The 14,318-nt window shown below is 34.2% G+C and overlaps 1 protein-coding gene across 1 annotated transcript in view; it reads right to left on the reverse strand.

Annotated features, from left to right (window-relative positions):
- Nucleotides 1-508: 508 nt before the first annotated feature.
- Nucleotides 509-14,318, reverse strand: part of LOC107453822 (ubiquitin-like domain-containing protein stuxnet) — a 33,054-nt gene continuing 19,244 nt past the window's right edge. Inside the window, exons 2-7 of the mRNA XM_016070783.3 lie at nucleotides 12,469-12,556; nucleotides 9,224-9,280; nucleotides 7,693-8,112; nucleotides 6,898-6,988; nucleotides 3,517-3,678; nucleotides 509-1,369 (exon numbers count right to left, since the gene is read on the reverse strand). Coding sequence (XP_015926269.2) covers nucleotides 1,143-1,369; nucleotides 3,517-3,678; nucleotides 6,898-6,988; nucleotides 7,693-8,112; nucleotides 9,224-9,280; nucleotides 12,469-12,556 — 1,045 coding nt within the window. The 3' untranslated portion in view covers nucleotides 509-1,142. The remainder of the gene's footprint in view (nucleotides 1,370-3,516; nucleotides 3,679-6,897; nucleotides 6,989-7,692; nucleotides 8,113-9,223; nucleotides 9,281-12,468; nucleotides 12,557-14,318) is intronic.

Below are 14,318 nucleotides of genomic sequence, written 5' to 3' on the forward strand. Positions count from 1 at the left end.
AATTATATAAATATAATTTTAAATGTGTATAAATTTTTTTTTAGAAATATATAAAAAGAAATGTTTAGCTAGACTAGATTTATCTCCAAGATTGCGAATTCAATTGTCGAACATAAAACCTAATTTAAGAATATTAATAGTAAAACGATGAAAATATTTCATTTATTTTATTAAATATAAAAAAGGATATTAGTCAAAATAAAGTGTCTTTCGATAGTTAATCTGCACACAATTGTCTTTATTTACTTTAATTATGAAGTCAGGGTTCTGGGGGGAAGAAGCTCGATTATTTAGGATTCTGTAGCCGAAAAAAATTAGGACCCTCTGGCTTAGTTAGTGTTATCTTTCAATTAAGATGCATTTGGTCCTTAACTCTTAGCCCAACAACAATGTCCTCTCAAATGGGACATCGAAAGTATTCACTCAGAAATTAAAATTTTTTATAGATTTATAATTTGCAAAATACATTATTTTAGCTGGTTATTTAAAAAAAAAAAAAAAAAAAAAAAAAAAAAACTTATTTTTTATGATTTAGTCCTTACATTAGTTTAAATAGCATATTAAAGTAGTTAAGAGTGAAAATAATTGAACTAAAATGATTCAAATCAAGTCATCCTGACAGATTTAAATCAACTGATCATGATTCAAAAAATGCGTGTGAATAAATTAGAAGGCTCAAAGAGAACTTTTTTTCTCGAACAAGATACTTCTTATCAGCATTGATTTAACTTGCTAAATTGTGGGGATCTCAGACAATGTCTCAGATGGAATCATTTTAGAGTGGAAGAAGGTTCTAAGTGCATTTGGCATAAAACAATGGACCCCTTTTGACAGCATATAAATATGGCAATAGTGCAAACGCGAATGAGCGTTGGAGAGTTTAAAAATTTTGCCAGTATTTATCTTGCAGACAAGAAATAAAGGCAAGGCATTATTTCCTCAATCACAACTTGAAAGCTAATTAATTGAAATGTCAACTTAAGAGAATAATCGAGATTCTCGCATTTAACTAACGAATTTCCTCAAATGAATGAAGAATACTCCAGGAGCTCCTCAGAGAACGATTTCTTGAATAATCAACAACATGAGCACCCGGTACTCAAAAGGTAATAAGAACCCAGCTGAAAGTCTTTGAGTTCGATTCAGGCAGCAGCCGTTTCAGAGCTGTAGTCTGTTCCGATGGATTGTTCCGGTTGTTCCTCGGATGGTTCCAAAGTTGAAAAGAAGAGACCTCCCGATCGTCTGCTTTCAGGGTTGAAGGTTGAATAAGGAGTAGGTCGACGCCCTTTCCGCTTTTCTTTCAACAATGATTGGATGTGCTGGACTTTTTCCCGTAAAACTTTGTCTTCTTTCTCTCGAAGTACATCTTCTAAAATGAAAAAAGTAAATTTTTAAATAAAGTGACCATTTAAGAAATCCAACTAAACAAATAAACTGGTTTTGGATCATATTAATAACTTCCGAGAATAGGGTGAAACTAAAAAATTTTACTATTGGCCAATGGGAAGTTGTAGCCTTCTTATTTTTAACAGTGACCACTTTTTTTTTAAAAAAATGAAAATTTTAAACTATTAAAAAAACTATTAATCTTATTAAATGTCAGCTATTTATTTTGAAGTATTTATCTGGGTATAAGTAAGTATTTATCAAAACCTGGGGAATATTATTAGGTTCATTTTTATAATGAAAAAAAAAATATTAGAAACAACCCAGAAATAATGTTATTTTTAGAATAGTATAAAATATTTATAATAATTCCGTATTTATTTTATTTTATTTACGGTCATAGAAAATCGGATCAAATTTTTTGGGTTTACAATTAATAATGTTCAACTCCGTACCCTGTAATTTTGAACCCAATCCAGAAGACAAGGGAACTCCTGGAACAAGTATTAGGAGAAAATCTGCCTTTGTGAACTTTTTGAAGGAAGTAAGCTGCATTTGCACATTACATACAGAGGAAAACTACGAAAACCTTCCAGGATTAGCTGGACGGCAAGGGGGAATCTAACTCATGATCTGTCTACCACTGAGGATATTTTACATCAGCACTGTGGTCGGTGCGAGCCGGGTGCGGAAATCATATCGACCAGCCGATGCTGGTATTCGAACCCGGTTCACCTCATTGGAAGGGGAATGCTTTATTCCCTGAGCCATCGCGGCTCATTCCATATTTAACAAAAAAATAATAAAATGCACATGGAGTCTTAACAACAAAAATAAAGTGACAGACAATTTTTAATCTCTATCTGTTATACTAAGTCACCCTGCGGTCGTTAATTTCGTCACATACTACCTTAATTTTATATACTTCAATAGTGATTGATCAAAATTCAAAAATGTTCTTTAGCACTTAAATACAAATTTTTGATCCTCTTAGAGTGCATAGTTTTTGAAATGTAATTTTTTAAAGGATTCTAAAAGTAGTCATTAAAGAATCCTTATATGTAAATAGAGAAGCTTAAAATGTTTACTATGCCATAATCCTATTCTTGATCTAGTTTAACGATCTCCATTTCAAAATAATGCATTTTAAATGTGTTTATATCTATATTTGGAGTGTCTTCAAAGAAACGTTAAACTGGTTAAATGGTCATCTTTTATGCGTTTAGTGCAAGAAGATGAAATCAAATATCCAAAAAAGACTGATCTAAAAACTCCTGTCAATATTATGTGAGGTAACAATACTTATATAAATTACTCCACGCAATATCTTCCTGTACTCAGTTGTAAAAGTTTCAGAATGCTCTTTATTTCTGATGTTCTTGATTCTTTTGATACTCTTAAATCTTATTGCTAGTTTTTCAATTTCAAAAACAAAAAGTGTTCCAGAAATTTACCCAGGACAGGTCATGAAGAACAAGTCGGTGACATTAAGATAATATCATTTGCAATTGGAATTGTAAAAGCAACAAGTCACGAAAAACAAGTCGAATGCATTGAAAGAATATTATTTGTAACCAGAATCTGTAAACGCAACAAGTCACGAAGAACAAATCGAATACATTGAAAGAATATTATTCGCAACCAGAATCTTTAAACGCAACAAGTCACGAAGAACAAATTGAATACATTAAAAGAATATTATTTGTAACCAGAATCTTTAAACGCAACAAGTCACGAAGAACAAATTGAATAAATTGAAAGAATATTATTTATAACCAGAATCTGTAAATGCAACAAGTTACGAGGAACAAGTGGAAGACATTAAGAGAATACCAAAGTCAAAAAGGTGACTTTAAAAGTTGTTTCTGAAACATTTACACTTAAATATTGAAGTGAATTACAATAGGGAAAAGTTGTTTGAAACATATTAAATGCGTGTGTAATTCATATAATATTTTTAGGGAGTTATCAGATCAGTCCTGAAAATTAATCGTAGCTCCTTATAGTACAAAAGTAGAACACATGAGCACTATGCATCATTAAGAGCATATGATGAAAAAAAATGTGACCTATTCTCTTTCTGAAATAAACAATTGAACAACAGAGTTGCAAGATGGATAAAGGACTGACCTTTGAGCTCTTTGTGCGGAGTTTGTGTTCTGTGAGGGGTGCATTTAGGCGAAGGATTGCAGTGAGAAGAGGCTCCAAGGAGGTCGTTGAGAATGTGGACGATTGTGCAGATGTTTCTTCTTGGCCGGCCTTCTCTGTCCTGAAGTAAAGGGCTCAAAGTACCTGCACATCAACAACAAAAAAAATCCATTACATATTTTTTAATAAACAGAGCACTAAATAAAAAAGGACCACCTTGATTAACTTTTGATCTAATTATTGGATCTTCACGTTCTAGGATTCAATCTTTACGTTTCAAGGAGGTGTCTTCAAATATGTAAATTAATGAGTGCAGATGATACTTTCAGTTACAAAATCAGAGACAAAAACGTACTTTTCGAGAATAAACATATTTTTTTCGACGTTTTCAGTTTTCTGACCCTCAAAATATACCGGGTATCTACCCGCAGTCTGGGAAATATGGTTCCCACAGTTTGGTCATGAGAGATACAGACATCTTAATGTAAATTTTACTTTTCTCGTGTTTCGCCATATCTCGAGGGCGTTTCAAGAGAATTAATAAATGCTTCCACATAATTATAAAATTTCAAAAATAGATTCCATGCTAAAAAAATTTTTTTTAGTAATTATTATTTCTTTCATTAGTTTAATCAATAATAGTTGAAAAAATTTTAATTGCAAGGTATACAATTTTTATATCATTTTAAAGAATGCAATTTTAGATGGCAAAATACAATATTTAAGCAAAATCGGTTGAATCGCTCCTGATTAATCGAATTTTAAAAAAAGTCGTATACTTAAAATTCACTTTCTCAGGATCTATTTCACAGATTTTGCTCAAATTTGGCATTTTGTCAAGTAAAGTTCCATTTTTCAAAATGATGTAAAATATTGTATACCTTACAGCTCAAAATTTTTCCCACTACTATTAAATGAAATGCTAAAAAATGAGAAATACTCATGATCAAGTTATTTTTTGCATGAAATTATCTGTGAATAAATAAATGTTATCATTATGCGCATTTCGCTTATAAAGTTCTCTTGATATAGCGAAATAAGCAAAAAGTAAAATCAACATCTTAATTAATTATCATATTTGAGTAAAAGCGCTCTAACCATTAAGATTAAGTCCTAGAACTCCGATCATTAGATCCAAAGTTATTTAAGGTTTATTTATTAAGTATTAAGGTTTATTTATTTTGAGCACTTTAAAAGCGTGGACAACTTATTCAACGTTATTTTATTTCCATTTATAAAGATAATTTTAGGAGAAATATGAATCTGTTAACAGACGCTCCATAAAATATTTTGTTTAAACGGATCATTCACAAATTGACCATTAGCAATGTTTTTCACTTTCAAAACAGAGTTGATAACGTATTCAATTCATAATTTTAAATTTAAATCTCCTTGAAAAACACTGTTTTTGTATTTTTTTCCCTCTACAAAAATAAGACCTTATTTTTACATAGAGTCACACGAATATTCACAAATACAGTAGGAAACCGATTATCCGGAACGNACGGATCATTCACAAATTGACCATTAGCAATGTTTTTCACTTTCAAAACAGAGTTGATAACGTATTCAATTCATAATTTTAAATTTAAATCTCCTTGAAAAACACTGTTTCTGTATTTTTTTCCCTCCACAAAAATAAGACCTTATTTTTACATAGAGTCACACGAATATTCACAAATATAACATCCTGGCAGAAAAGAACAGTTCAACTACAGACAGTATGGTTTCAATAAATTATAAGTATATTTTCTCCAAAAACCTAAATTTTGTCAAAAATTTTGAACAAAACACCTTTTTTTTCTTCACAAAATTGTGTTTTTTTACACTGATTTTTTTCTTTACAAAATGACAAAAATATAACTCTCTTTAAAAGTAGATTATATAATGAGTCACAATTCACGAGGCTTTTTCACAAAAATAATTGGGACAACCTTATCGCTGGATGATAACTGTTGGGAGGACAGAAGAAAAAACCCTTCATGGCAAATTCTATTGAGAAAGTTATTTATTTTTTTTTCGAAATATCAAAATACAAACAAATTATGGCTGTATTACTTCCCCATGAGCGTAATCCTGCCGTAATTTTTTCTTCTTTTTTGCGTTCGATATTTAGAATTTTCTTTTTTTTTTAGCAATTAATGCTTTACAGTTTACTTTCAGTTTCCATAAACTCATTTTTTTCTATGTTTTAAATTTTTAAATGCTAATGTCAATTCAATATTAGCCCTCAAGGGCTTTGTTCCCGGTGGCGATTTTACAATTAAGCGGCTTTAAACAAACCGCTCTTCTGTTTGGCAAGAACATCTCCTTAAAAAAGAGCGTTAACATGGTTTTTCGAATCTCCGTCGACAAGGAAAATAAAAAAGGCCACAACACTTGAAGCAAAACGATGAATTTTAAACTATGTATATCATCTTACTGTAATATGTGCGCTATGTATATCTTGCCCTACATGGGTTTTATAACGGGCAAATAACTTAAATAATTTAAAAGTTAATAAACTTTTTCAAAAATCACTCATTTGGCGACATTTTCCATATTATTCGCAAAAAAGCATCATTTCATATCACAAAGAAGCCATCGAAAAATAACCTCAAGAGGACATAAAACCATGGGAGAAACTTTTCGTCACAAATTCTCTTTCACTCCAAAAGTGAGTTAGCTATAAGGAAAGCTTTATGATGCCTAAGGGCCTGTGTCTGTTTAATCTGTAACTTTGATCTAGTTCATAAAATTAAGTTGCTATGGTAACAGCAGTTTGTTTTGCTTTTTTGAGATTGTTCCTTCTTTTTTTGTGGTGAAGAAACAAAATGTCTGAGTTTATATTTATTTTATATTTACGCCATTTTTAATTTAAAGTGTTAAGAGTTTTATTAGTATTTTATATTTTCGTAAATAAAACTGTAAAATAAAACAATTTATGTGCTGTAAGCTGTTTATGGAATAATTAAGAACACTGACATCATTAACTAATTCTGATTCGAAGTACCAAACCGAATAACTCCACTTTTATAAATTTTGAATGATATGATTGAACGATTTAAATTAGCGATTCTTTGTCGATAAAGTAGAGTTATTTAGTAATAATAAATCCTGGTGGTAGTTGTGAAGGAACAATTGATACTAAATTGACTCTAGTTCAGTGTTTTGTACTTTGGCCTGGCGATAATGTGGTTATAAATTACAACAAATTTAACAAAATTACACTTGTCATTTGATCCAGAGCTGTAATTAAAATTTCAGAGATACAGATAGGAAGAATAGGGTCACAATTTAAATTGCACGATTTCACCCACACGAAAGCGATTTGATAAAAACGTGGTAAAAAGGTAAAAAACAATGTATTAAGACCAGGCTTACCAGAGAATGTCCCAGAAAAAACTCCTTTCCCATGATGATACATGCTTTCGATGACAGCCCCACCGTGCCGCCTTGCAATACAACATCTACCCTATAATAAAAATAACTCTTAGATTCATCTGTCAGGTTCACTAGCCAAAAGTGATGTATATGGATCATTTTTTTTTTTTAAAAAAAATGGTCTTAAAAAAAGGCTTCAATCAATTTGCTCTTTAAAATTTCAAAACTCGGTCCTTCGGTACATGTTTATACCACATTTAGAAATATAGCATAAACCAGAACTGCGTCCGATAGTTTCCAGCAATGATATTTATTTATTTTTGATATTTAGAAAATCCGAGGGAATGATTGTGAGGATATAATCCCTTTTATAATGGAATAACCATGTTTAGTTACATTTCCAAACTTAAAACAACTAGTATCTATACTCGCAGAAATATATTTTTATAATAAATGAAAAAATGACAGGCAATAAAATTATCGGCAATGATCCAATACTTAAATCAAAGCCATGTTCTATTTATTCCCTGTAGAATGTTCCATTAATACATTTTAAAAAAGACATTTTCTCTGATATACCAAAAAAACCGAGGGCCTCGGTAAGAGTCCTCATTATACTGTTCTATCATAAAGTGCTTAATTTTACTAGCAGGTCGACGGGGGCAATTGTGATGGCATGTGTTCAAAGCACTCTCAGTCATCGCCAATAGTCCATTATTCAGCTCTAGTGTGAAGTAAATAAGTACTGACTAAGAGATATAATTAAAAAGTTAAAGAAATACAACTAAGACTTACGTTGCAAGTTTCGTTCATTTTCTTCGTTAGTGTTTTGGAGGACAAATGCCGGAGTGTGTGCGCGAGATTACGGCTAGCCTCAGCCAGAAAATGATTACTGAATGAAGACTCTTCGCCACTGGTGCTGCCACCTGTAGGTGAAAAAGGCGACGGTGGAGTAATGGTGTGGGGCGATGGTGGTGGTGAAATGGGCGGCGATGTGACTGTTGTTGTGGAAGTGATGACGGTAGATGGGAGTGGGAATGGCGGTGGTGCAGTTGTGGTGGTGGGTGTCGTAGGAGGTGTAGGCGGTGGAGTCACTCCGGAGTTATTGCTGGATGAGGGATGTACCGTTGAAAGCTGGAGCTGAATGAACATCATGTGATCACCCATCCTCATGCTGAGATTGAGTGGAGATCGACCATTTAGGAAGCTATCCACCTAAAGAGAAATAAAATTCAAATCTATAGTATTAACTATAGTATGCTTACATAGTATAGTGTTAACTATAGCATGTTTATATAGTATAGTACAGTATTAACTACATGCTTATAAAGTATAGTATTAACTATATGCTTATATGGTAGAGTATTAACTATAGTATGCTTCCAATTATCTGCAAGTGGATTATACGATCCAAACACAAAAATAATCTTCTTAATAGAGCCTATTGTAAAAAAAAAAAAATATTGTTTATTCTGTAAACTCTTGACGGACTGGTTCTATGACAAAAGTTTTCCTGCACGAAACGTTAATGCAAGAGTACTTTCTTTAAATACTATGACGAGTCTTTTGTCGAAAAGAATTCTGTCATGATAATTTATTTGCGTGAAGTTATATTACTAAATGCTTGGTCCTCGTTGGTAACTCTACCAGATTCGGTTACAAGATACATTGTCCACGCGAGAGTCTGTTACATGATACTTTACCCACGGGAAATTCAGTTACAATTTATACTTTTTTGATGTGAGATTTTGCAACACGATACTTTACCCGTGTAAGATTCTGTTACATGAAACTTTGACCACGTGAGATCGTGCAGCATGATACTTTACACACATGAAATGCGGTTACAGGATTACCCAATACATTATCCCCGAGAGAGATTCGGTAACATGATCCTTTACCGACGTGAGATTCTGTTACAATATATTTTGTCAACGAAGTTCTGTAACATGATACTTTACCCACATGAGATTCGGTTACAGGATACTTTGCCTATGCGAGATTCTATTACACCTTACATTATCCCGCGAGTTACAGGACACTTTGACTGCGTGAGTAACGCACGATAATTTATCCACATGAGATTCTGTTACAAGATGCATTGTCTACGTGTGAATCTGTAATACGTTACTCTATCCAGGTGAGATTCTGTTACCAGATGCTTAGAACACCAGAGTTCAATGATGATAGTTAGTCGATATTTATGTTTTTAGCGATGAAAAATCCCTTAATTGTGTAAAACAATGAACTAATTTTAGCGTGATATTTTATTTCCTAATAATCCAAATTTAAGAATAGATACTGAAAATAATGCTTTTGTAGTTACCTGGGATTCGTTGAGCGTTTCTAGAGCTTGCATCACGTACTGCTCTGGATTTTGAGTCTGAAAAAACATAATTTACGTTTTTTGAAGAGATTAAACAACTTATGGATAACATTAGTAGGGAAAACAATTATTATTTCATCATTAATAGCTACCAATTTTTAAAATCAAAAATAATTTAGTAAATAATAATCAAGTCAGATCAGCAAACACTATAGACACTTGAGCTAAACACTTTAACCATAAATGTATTATTTTTATTTAAAGTGATTAATTTCATTGAAAGGGATTCCTTTTAGTGGTATTCCATAAACAAAGATTAAAAACTCTGTTAGTTACCATTGCGAAAAATTTTGCTAGGAACAACGCATTCACTTTTTTTTAAATATGAATTTATTAAAGTGAGCATTATTGTCCTAATTATCTTAAAAAATTCTAATAAATAAAATGTACCACATTTTTTACTCTTTTTATCATACTAACATACATACTTTAAAAGTACCATCACTAAGCAGAGAATGATTGGTAGGGGCCAGGACTCATGTCCGTGAGAATGGGAGTTTGACTCCAGCAAGCCGAAGACTCCCAGGGTAGTAAATGGTGACTGGTGCACGTTAAATCTGTCGGGTCACAAAGTCCTCTATACTCCCATACCAAATCTATACCTCTGAGGGTACTTAACTGGAGACTGATTGTTCTCCGGTTCAGGTCAAAACTACGATCTGTAGATAAATGAATGAATGTATGAATGAGTCCGCCCTATAAACGGGTGGGATGTAAGAGTATGGCAGAAGTCAAATTTTTAGACATAGATGGAACCACTGGAAAACAAGAATAATCGCACCCTACATGAATTAATGGCCTACAACAACAACAACAACAAAGTAGAGAATTAAATATGACAGGTTTTATTATCACTCCCAAAAAAAGTTTTAGAAATGCATATTTCATTAAAGAAATGCTGATTAATAAAATATGCATAAATTTTTAATCGCTGAACACGGTGCAATTGACAACCTAATATATTCAAATCACATTTTTAAAGTCAATACAATCAGGGTCAGAAGAAAAGAAGTTGTAATCAAACTATTTTGTTGTAGATTTATTTGTCCCAAAGAAGTGACCCGTGTTCGAATCTCAGCGATGGCTGATCGATATGAATTACGCACCGAACACAGTGCTCACGTGAAATATCCTCAGTAGTAGACGGATCAGGGGTTCAAGTACCCTTACCGTCAGGTTCCCGTCGTTTTCTTCTTCATGTAACGCCAATGCGGGTTAGTTCCCTCAAAAAGTCCTCCACGAAGGCAAATTTCTCCTTATATACTTGATCCAAGAGTTCGTTTGTCTTTTGGATTGGGCTCAAAATGACAAGGCTATGGCTAAGGAATTAAACATTTACAGTAAGATCAAAATTGGGTCGGTTGCTCAATTTCAATAAATAATAATAATTAATATAATTACTATTATCTATAATAACTTTTAGTAATTATAATTATTATTTACAAAAATTATATTAATAATATAATAGTATTATATAGATTTGTTAGTGTAGGGCTAAAATATTGTTAGTATTATGTTATTTACCTAATTTGAAACATTCCAACATACTCAATAATAGTGTGCATTAGTTACTTAAAAATTAAAGCGGAGGCAAAAAGAAACAGGTCGACCTACACTTGCTGAGAAAATTTCTTCAAGTGGCTATATTATTAAGTTTCAATGCATGATTCGTTGTTGATGTTGTCGTCGGAAACTTGTTTTTGTTTTACAGTGGCGCCATCTATGGCCAAGAATTCGACTTCTGCCACCCCCGTTTCATAAGACGCATTCACACTTCCATTATACCAAATACGATATATTCACACATCCAGAACCAGAGAACGATCCATCTCCAATTCAGTATGCTCAGAGGCATAATTTGTTATGGGAACGTGGAGGACTCTGTGACCAGACAGATTTAATGTGTACCAGTCACCATTTAGTACATAGAGAGCCTTCGGCCGGCTGGATTCTAACTCACATTCTCACGATTGTGAGTCCAGAGTCTTGCCAACCAGGCTATCCTGGCCCAAACAATTTGTTGTATAGTAAATTTAAATAAAGAAAAAAAATTTTCCACACCACTATTCATGTGAATGATGAAAAGGTACTTTGATCTCTCGTGGTGTGAAGATTATAAAATGTAGGCGAAATGCAGAAGTTTTTGTCTCTAAAATCTTTGGCACAAAGAGTCCTGCATTATACAACCCGATGCACTCCCACTTTATATTATTTCCCCCCATTAATAAAAACCCCTGTGAGTGCGCTCTTCAATTAAATAATAATTCTAAACTCTCAAAAATTAAACGCTATCTTAGTCATTTGATTTTTTTTCTTCTTACATTTTACTTTGTAACCGTCGCTGAACGGCCGACCCAATTTTGAGTTTGTCAATGTTCAATGTTCGGTAGCTTTATAATTTTGAACTCAATCAAGCAGACAAGAAAACTCATGGATCTAGCATTGCGAGAAAATTGGAATGGTAGCGAGCTTTTCGATGGAACTAACCCATATTTGCGTTGCACGGAGAGGAAAACCACAGAAACCTCCCAAGGTTAGTCTGACGGCAAAGAAACTCTAACCCATGATCCGTCTACCACTGAGGATATTTTTTTGTCAGCACTGTGGTCGGTGCAGAATTCGTATCGCTGATATTCAGGCGCGGCTCACCTCGTTGAAAAGTACCACTCTACAACCTGAATCTATCGCTCTACGACCTGGGCCACCACGGCTCAAATCACTTGATACTAACTCAATCAAATTCGTCAGAAATACTTTATCATCCTCATTACCCATCCAAGGCAAAGGATAAAGCCTATTTTTAGGTTTCTATCTATTAACTGCCATGGGAGGAATGCCACGTCATTTGGATCCTAGTCAGGCGACGTGAACAACGCCTTTCTCCAAACTCAGCCAACTAAACCAACTTTCAGATTTTACGTGCACCTTGCAGCATTTACACGCTGGTCGTTTTGTCGGCTGTCAGGATCGAACTCACTATACAACCAGCAAAAGACGCGAAATAGTTCATTCACACGAAAACTCATAAATCTAAATTTTTAAGTAAAAAACATAGACCATCTCAACGCAACATAAATGTCCCGTCCAACCAGAAATAAAATGTCCCGTCGCAAAACTTTTGAATTTCGTAAAAGGGCAGTTTTTAACCTGAAACGGTAAATGTTTAAATGAATAAATGAACTTACGACGAGTCCAGTTTCAACATTGGGCAGAAGAGTAAGCTTCGATCCCTCTGAAATGTTATTATCTTTTAGAGAACCTTCTGTCAACTGTCTAAAGAAAAAGAGAAAAGAAAATAAAGATTTTAACACAATCATCAAGCAATTCAACAAGATACAGGAAAGGAGTTTGTGAACCCGCCATCGCGACAGTCCTCCCTGGAAGACCGCAACCCGAACACAAAATACACGGAAAATTGTGATGGCATATCTTCGGATCATCCTCAGGGATGTTTCCCAGACCGTCGCCAATAGCCCATTGTGCAGCTCTAGTGCGACGTAAATGAACTACAACAACAACAAAATACACGGCCGACCGAAAAGATCGGCTAGGCCTTACACTTAATTTATTTTTTATAATCGTCGTTGATCCAATTTTTGGGGTTTGCAACTAGTAATATTCAACTCGGTAGCTTTGTAATTTTGAACCCAGTTCAGAAGATTCCATTCAAGCATTGAGACAAATTTGCCTACGTGGGGGACTTTTTGAAGAAACTAAATCGCATTTGAGTTACATGGAAATAGGAAAACCACAAAGACGTGCAAAGGGACTCTTAACCCATGATTCGTCTACTACTAAGGATATTTTACATCAGGACTGTGGTGGGTGCGAGCCGGCTGCGGAATTCGTATCGACCAGTTATCGCTGGGATTCGAACCCGGTTCACCTCATTGGAAGGCGAACGCTCTATCCTCTGAGCCACCACGGCTCCCGGGCTATTTATTAAAAAAATAATACAAAAGTCAAGGTGGCAACACCAACACATCAAACATGTTAAAACAATTTCAAAATCACTCCGGCACAGCTCACCTTATATTGCAAAAGCCGATGAGACTGTACCTTATAGTGAGTGAGCCTGATTCCGATCACACGAAGTTCTTACATAATAAAAATTATTAAAATAACCATAAAACATGGATGTAAAGCATCATAAAAAGAACGGGCAAAAGACCAGTGTAGGATTTAAAATAAGTCTATATTAAAAGGGCAAATAAAATCAAAACAGGCAACATCCATTAAAGTTAAGGTAGTTAAAAAGCACCCAAAAAAGATGGCATGAAAATTTAAACAAGATTAGTGTAAAATACGTTTTAAGGCTAAAATCAAAGGGCAATGGAACAGTCCAGGGGTCAAAATCATGGAATAGTGCACAGGAGATTCATGAAGTCGTCAACCATCATTCGCTCTTCAAGTGTCCGTTTAAAAATTGTTCAAATTTGTCTGTGTGTTATTCCACGGCTCCATGGTCCTCTGTTTGTTAAAAACGATTACACAGAGTGTTGAGAATTTTTCGCATTCGACAATCAGGCGGGCAATGGTTCGTATTTTCTACAAGGTGGCAGTTATACCAAATAGTTTCGCTTGATGTTCCCCAAACACTCCGTGGCCATCATAAAATTGAATAAGTCACTGACTGACATGTCTTCTTTCATTAACTTATGGGTAACTTACCCCTGGTCGAATGACTGCCGTTCATGCCAAAGTAATCTGTTGAGCAGTTTGTGCATCCTGACCGAGCCCTGTACCCTCTTTAACCAGTTCTTCTGCTTACTCGTTGCCAGTATCCCCCCCCCCCGAGTGCGGCTAGGCTATATTCTTTGCGGCTAGGCTATATTCTTTGACTGAAGGACCTTGCTGGCCCCCGCTACGTATCGGAGAAGCGAGACTTCTTCACCCTTATATATTCTTTGTAGGCTAGATCCCAGTATTCGGAAGTAAGATCAAAACTACTGTAGTCGCTACTTCTTTTCGTAGTTTGTAATGTTGTGCGCTACTTTTTCAAAAGAGTAGAGTAGTTTGTGACGCGCTACAAAAA

The sequence above is a fragment of the Parasteatoda tepidariorum genome, chromosome 9 (genome assembly GCF_043381705.1).
Source record: "Parasteatoda tepidariorum isolate YZ-2023 chromosome 9, CAS_Ptep_4.0, whole genome shotgun sequence".
NCBI classification, from domain to species: domain Eukaryota; kingdom Metazoa; phylum Arthropoda; class Arachnida; order Araneae; family Theridiidae; genus Parasteatoda; species Parasteatoda tepidariorum.